General features: G+C 35.5%; 1 protein-coding gene across 1 annotated transcript in view; it reads left to right on the top strand.

Moving 5' to 3' along the window:
• Positions 1–603: 603 nt before the first annotated feature.
• Positions 604–7,183, top strand: part of brinp3b (bone morphogenetic protein/retinoic acid inducible neural-specific 3b) — a 30,188-nt gene continuing 23,608 nt past the window's right edge. Inside the window, exons 1-2 of the mRNA XM_058752247.1 lie at positions 604–978; positions 1,068–1,344. Of these exons, the coding sequence (XP_058608230.1) occupies positions 1,112–1,344 (233 nt within the window). The 5' untranslated portion in view covers positions 604–978; positions 1,068–1,111. The remainder of the gene's footprint in view (positions 979–1,067; positions 1,345–7,183) is intronic.

The raw sequence follows: 7,183 nt of genomic DNA, 5'->3' as shown, positions 1-7,183 counted from the left end.
ATTTTGTAATCAATGCTTTTGAGACTATTTACAGTGCACAGCAGAACAGAACACAGCTCTTATGTGTTTTGTTGATATTGACTTTGTGTGTGTGTGTGTGTGTGTGTGTGTGTGATCACAATTTATATGTAGGCCTATATATATATATATATACATGAAAATTATTTCATTTATAATTTAATTTTGTTTATGTAATTTTGGAGGATGTTTAAAGTATGTTATCAAGTTGTTTAAGTATAGTTTATACTAATTTCTCGTAAGATACTGTACGTAAAAAAGGAAGGAAAAGTCATTTTTTGTATTTTTTGGGCTATTAAAACAGCTGGTGTCTCAGGCCCCCAACAGAACATGAATGTTAATGTAACACCATCATGTACAATAAACTTATAGCAAGTGACTTACCTTATTTAAATTCTGTTACTTAGAGGAAATAAAACCACATCATAGTACATTTTCCAGGGCACATTCTCCAACAAAAAGAAGTGAATGCGCAGAAGGAGGGGCGTACAGGGTGAGAGAAATAGAGAAAGGGTGGGGGCACGAGAGTTATGCTTTATATGTATTGCTCAGTGTGAAAGTGTTAAGGCAGGAGATGCACTCGTGGGGAAACCGGCATTCATGCTCCATCATATTTTACAGCCGATCAAGACCGAGAGAGCATCCAACCTGCTCCCCCCGAGAGAACAGAGGGATCTAAAGAAATCTCTCTTTTTATTCCCGCGAAAAGCGTTTCCCATAGAACATTTTTTCCTACCTCTGTCAGATGTGCGTCAACTTCTTCCATTGCGCGCCAGCTTGGATTTGGGAACGCGCGCGCACCTGCTTTCGCCTGATGTGAGAAAACAATTGATCGACATACTTTAGACCTGTTCCGAAAAGGATCGCTTTCCTGGGCGGACAGTTGCTCGGAGGATTTCCAAGTGTTGTCTTTTATAATTTCCTCCGTGTCTCGGATAGCCGAAGTGTAACTCATGTCAGGTAGTGCCTGCTCCTCTTTCCGAAATCTGTGTGATGGTGATGTTAACTTGAGATCGCCGTTTGAAAACAGCTATTATTTTGAGTTGCAGGACACAGCGGGGATTTGCGAGGAGGAAGCATGTATGGCTGAAGGATGTGGGCTCGGAGCGTTGGTCCTAGACCGCCTGACCTGATGCTCTTATGGGAGGGGATGGTGATCTGTCTCCGCTGGGCTTGTGTGCTCGTCTCTCTGGCTGTGTATGTGGGCTCCGCGGAACCGCTCGGATGGCTGCTGTCCGATAAAGGTCCTTTCCATCGCTCTCAGGAATTCATCGAGTTCACCGAGCGATACCAACACGGCTTTACAACCAGATACAAAATATACAGGTACGACAGGTCTTAGAAACAGTAATGTGGCAGTGTAATTCATTTCGGTTATGTGTGAGTTCAGGGTCAGATTCCAGCACCCTTTGGCCTTTAAACCGTTCTTAGGTGTGACGGGTGTCTTTTTTAACCCGGGCTAGAGTGCTGCTGTACTACCGAATATCATCAGCATGACTGATTCGCCTTAAGCTCGAGCCCACAGGTGACTCGAATGTTTTGATTCTGTTCACTATAAAGAGTTGCTCATATTCCTATCACATTCTTATAGCTACAGCATTCTATAAATAATGAATATTGAGAACTTGAGTTGGTTGGTGTATTTCTTCTCTGCCAATGAAAATAGTTCCAAAAGAAGCCCAAGCTTCAAGCACTGAAGCTGGAAAATGATAGCAGATAGTGTTCACTTAGTATAGGATCACATTACCACCTATCTAAGGAAAACAAATCCTGCTTAATTATATATTTCTAACAAATTTAGCTTTTTATAGAGAGAAAAACTGTGTAACTTTTAAAAATTTTTATTGCATTTGCATTTGCTAAATTAAATGAAAATGCCAAGAGAACATGAAATGTACCAGTAAGATAAATATAATTATATACTAAATTTTTTTAAAAAAACCTCCTCATGCCTTATTCCAAGTGCTACACTAAAAAAAAAAAAAAAAAGGTTGAGCCAACTTAAAGTTTTAAGGCAACCAGCTTCAGCAGATTTTTGAGTTTTCTCAACTTGTCATTTTAAGTTCATACAACAAAAATTTGAGAATCTCCCACAAAAATAAATTGAGCAAACTCAAAAATCTCCTGAAGCTGGTTGCCTTAAAATTTTAAGTTGGCTCAACTTTTTTTTTTTTACAGTGTATGAAGGCATACAGTTTGTGTGAAAAGCACGGCAAAATTTAAGTTACGTTTCACTGAAAACTTATTTAAAAAGATACATCCACACATTAGCATGTTGCAATCGGTCGCAAGACGAATAGATTTTGATCCAATAGATTTGATGTCACTGATGTCCAATGTGTCACAACACTTTCTGACACTTTTGGGTGTTTAAATTTGAGACTTCAGTTAAATTCATCACATTTATTGCTTAAATCTGGGTCTCTTCTTTAAACAAAGCTGTTATATTACTTCAGAACTAAGTGGTTTTATGGTGTTTTTTTCAGCGATTACCCCCCCACCACCACCACCTTTTGAGTTCCTCAACAAAAAGTAAATGATCATAATAAGTAAATAACATAATTTGAATTAATTTAATTTGAACATTTTAAAGTTTTGTCATGAGCGAAGTAATGGAGTCCTCTGGAAGGAGTACCAAAGTGAAATTTTCACAGTGCAGGATAAAAGTGGTTAGAGTGATGTTTCCTCTTGAAAGTGTGTTAGTGAAATGACACATCTGAATATGTGCATGTCTGTGCATGTTCCTTTCAGTGGAGTGTTTTCTTTCTAAAAATACAAAATCTATTGGATATTTTTCTTAATTCATGGTTAAGTAACTGGGATTTGCTTCCCCCCACACAAAACCACGCAGGATATTCTAGCCAAGAACTGCCCACTTAAACAACATGAGACTGTCTGACTGACATGGAAAACAACCAACCACAGGTCATCTGTACAAGCTGTTCAGAGGCAGGTTTATCAGAAATGTGGGTTGCACTTTATTTTGTAGTACGTGCACTTACAGTGTACTTAACTAAGAAAGAACTGGGTAATATAAGGTAACTACCTGGGTTAAGGTTAGCTTTAAGGGTACATTCAGGGCAGTGTTGGGTAAGTTACTTTCAAAAAGTAATTAATTACAGTTACTAATTACATCATCAATATTGTGTTTAAATTACTTTACTAATTACTCTGTCTGAAAAGTAACTTAGTTACTCAATAAGTAACTTATTTATTAAAATCACTAATTAGGCTACATCTTAAAATCCCTATAAACCTTCATAAAAAATTAAACTCTTTATTCTTTCAATTTGAGTCAAACATAGAATAGTTTAGCCTTTTAGCTTTAAAACAACTGTAATACTTAAACATTTTTATAAAATATGTAACCTTCTTTGGTTAACAAATAGAAATACTCTGAATAACAAAAAAGCTTAAAAGTTAAACAATACATTTCAGTTTGGCAAGATGTTCAGGAAAAGCCCTACTAGTAAAATCCATACAGGTTTATGTAAAAAATAACACGTTAACTAATATAGGTAAGAATAAATTACAGAAATGATCTTTGCTGAATAAAGCCGTGTCAGATCGCGCTGTTCTTATGAGGTAAATTCCTCATAGCAGGTCTTCTTTCAAAAATGATGAAAATTATATGAATCTTGATTGTTTTTTGAATCTATTTTTTTTTTTTTTGTATCTAAGTGTGGGTGTTTGTGCGCAGGTGATTGCATATAATGAGCTCAGATCGGGGAAATACTGTACCTCAGTTTCATACGGATTACATAATCAGATAATATTTGTTTTCAATTGAAATTCGTTCATTTAAAAGTAGACACTTCAGGCTTTCAGATACGGGAAAGACTGTACCTCGCTTTAGTTTCATACAGATTACATAATCAGATAATATTCGTTTTCGATTTGAATTCATTCATTTAAAAGTAGAAACGTCAAGCTTTTAGATACGGGAAAGACTGTACCTCGCTTTACTTTCATAATCAGAAATATTAGTTTTTGATTTGAATTCGATCATTTAAAAGTAGACACTTCAAGCTTTTTAGATTCTATTGATTTTAGTCTTATATGTATCTGAGTATTTAAGGTTTCTCTGCGAATCAGGAAAATCTGAAAGTGAACGAGCCGGCGTGCAGAGGGTTAAAGCCGCTGCATTCAATTTTATCTTTAGACGGTAAATTTAGATTTCAAATTCAATATTGTTTTTAGAACTGTTGAAATTATTTACTGTATGTAACGCAAGTACTTTATAAGTAACTGTAATTAAATGACCTAAAAATGAACAGTAATCCCTTACTTTACTTTTTCAGTGGATAAGTCATTTAATTACAGTTACTTAGTAACGCGTTACACCCAACACTGGTTCAGGGTTAGTATCTGGTTATTACCCAATTTTACTATAATAAGTGCATAGTATGTATGTAAAACAAGATTGTAAAATATGTGTGTACACATTGCTGTAGAATCAGAAATGTTAATACATGCAAATTATCTTGAAGATCACTCTTAAAAGGAAAGGTTCCAAAAGGGAATTTTCTTTCAGAAGAATATTTTAAAAATCGAAGGAACTTTTTTCAACTATTTGGAATGGAACGTTTCCATAGAGGATTAAGGCTCTTCATGGAACCATCAAAACCAATTAATAAGTTGTTTTTTATTTTCATTATAACTCAGAAAATAAAGTGGAATATACAAGTCGAAAATGCCTAGTTTACTTGATTTTGAGTTCCTCAAACAAAACTCGTATATCTTGTAAAGATTTCATCCCACAGCCTTACAAACTTTGGCAATTATAAGGTGATTTGCTCATTATAGCAACCTTATGCCTTCCAAACATGACTTTTTGTGCACCCCAACTGCTGAAAATTGTGTAAAGTCAAGCAGCCAATCAGATTAGAGCTTGCCAGATCAAGAAAGTACTAGCCATTTTTATTCAATATGCAACAAATGGACTTTGGGTGGTTTGAGGGTGCCGTTTTATGCCTTTTTTCTCTCTCTAATGATACGAAAACCCACCATACACTATTACTCAGTTTGTCAAGTGGTGGTGTGCCAACGTTCCTAATGTTTACTGAAGTATGTATTCTCATGGGCTCATGTATTAGCCATAACCAAACAAATCATAACACAATTCTGTATAACATCCCTGGTGAAAAGACGTCAAGTATCATAAACTCAGCATAGCGCCTCAGAAATCACCAATAAATATCTTCTCCAAACAAGTAATAATGCATAAACACACCTCCACAGCCTTCATGAAGCCTTGCAGCCGAACTCTAGAGTATTATTAGCGTAATTTTCCTCTTGATCTCATCTTCATTTATGCCTCTGGTTTCTGCTTCTGATTACAAAATAGCTTGTGGCTTTTGATTACATGGTGCCCTCAGGTCTGCACCGCAGGCTCTCAGAGAGCTCTCCAGTAAAGGAGCGTTTTGCCCTCTCTGGTTTGTCGGTGGTGATCAGTGGCTTAGGTGCTCAACGCTAGTGCTCATCAGGCGCCTCATCTGATACTTACACCATCCCTCGTTGGGCTGATTGGTGATAATGACATCCTCCATTCCCTTCATGATTGTTCTCTGGATAGGGCCCTTCATGTGAGTGATTGGATTGGTTCCCATGAGTTTTAAACTCTCTCACTAGTATAGAGGGCTGTGGTTTAATTGCTAATCTCTAAAGAGAGATTTCTTCAGCCAAGGTTGGGGAAACTCCTGTGTTTTCTCCGGTGTTGGAGACTAATAACCTTGTAATGGAGATAGGGAATGTGGAAAATAGGATGAAAGAAAATAATAAATATTGATCTAATGGTGTGGTCTTGCGGAACCTGAGAAGAAGAGGCATGTTTTTTTTTTTGCTTGCCATGCAATTTGTACACTGCCTGGATACCAGTAACTGGATTTGTATATAAATTATGAGATATTTTCCCATAAGGCGAAAAGTACTGGCTACAAATCGAATTTGCTGTTATTCGACACACTGATATTAAATGATCTTTTACTGTATGAGATGCATGAAAAGACAGATATAAGCTACTATTCAAAAGTTGTGGGTCGGGAAGATTTTTAAACATTTATGTCTCTTATGTTCACCAAGGATGCATTTATTTGATCAAAAGTACAGTAAATTTTTGAAATGTTATTTCAATTTTAAATGACTGTTTTCTGTTTGAATATATTTTAAAATGTAATTTATTCCTGTGATGCAAAGCTGAATTTTCAGCATCATTGCTCCATTCTTCAGTGTCACACAATCCTTCAGAAATCATTCTGATATGCTAATTTGCTGCTCAAGAAACATTTCTGATTATTTCAATGTTGGAAACAGTTGTGCTGCTTAATATTTTTGTTGAAAGTGATAAATTTTTTTAGGATTCTTTGATGAATAGTAACTTCAAAAACAGCATTTAGTTGAAATTTAAACCTTTTGTAACATTTACTTGTCTTCACAATCAATTTAATGTATCCTTGCCAAATAAATGTATTCATTTAAAATTTAATAAATAAATAAAATTAGCATATATTGCATATATTGAATCAGCATATATTGAAATGTTAATAAATTAACATTTATTGATTGATTCAAGCAGAAAGCAAGCGACTTGCTCACAAGTCTTTATGAATGAGTCACTGAATCGTTAGCTCGCTTGTGGATTCATTAACAAAATGCTGCTGTATGTTCTCAGAAAAGCAGCTCTGCTGTGGCTTTGTTTGGAGCTCTTTTCATTTGTAAAATTGAGCAAAACTATGATATTGACAATAACGTGTCTAAATTAATATATACACACGTGGTCAGAATTGTTGGTACCCTTGGTAAATATGATCAAAGAGGCTGTGGAAATAAATCTGCATTATTAATCCTTTTGATCTATTATTTTAAAAATCGAACCTTCCATTGGAGAATAAGAATTTAAAATGGGGAGAAATATCATTATGAAATAAATGTTACTCTCTAATACACATTGGACACAATTAACGGCACCCTTTTATTCAACACTTTTTGAAACCTCCATTTGCCAAAGTAGTATAGGAGTTTTGTGTCCAGTGACCCACAGAGTCTAACAGAGTCAGTCACTTATTGATTTTTTATCTGTTGGTATTTGATAGAATCAGTGATGCCATGTGTCTAAACAAGATGTCCAGGACCTCCAGCAGAAATATAGGTCCACAACATTAAAAAT

This window comes from Onychostoma macrolepis, chromosome 02 (genome assembly GCF_012432095.1).
Source record: "Onychostoma macrolepis isolate SWU-2019 chromosome 02, ASM1243209v1, whole genome shotgun sequence".
Taxonomy (NCBI): Eukaryota; Metazoa; Chordata; class Actinopteri; order Cypriniformes; family Cyprinidae; genus Onychostoma; species Onychostoma macrolepis.
Note: the sequence above shows the minus strand (reverse complement) of the source record. Positions and strands in the feature narration are given on the sequence as shown.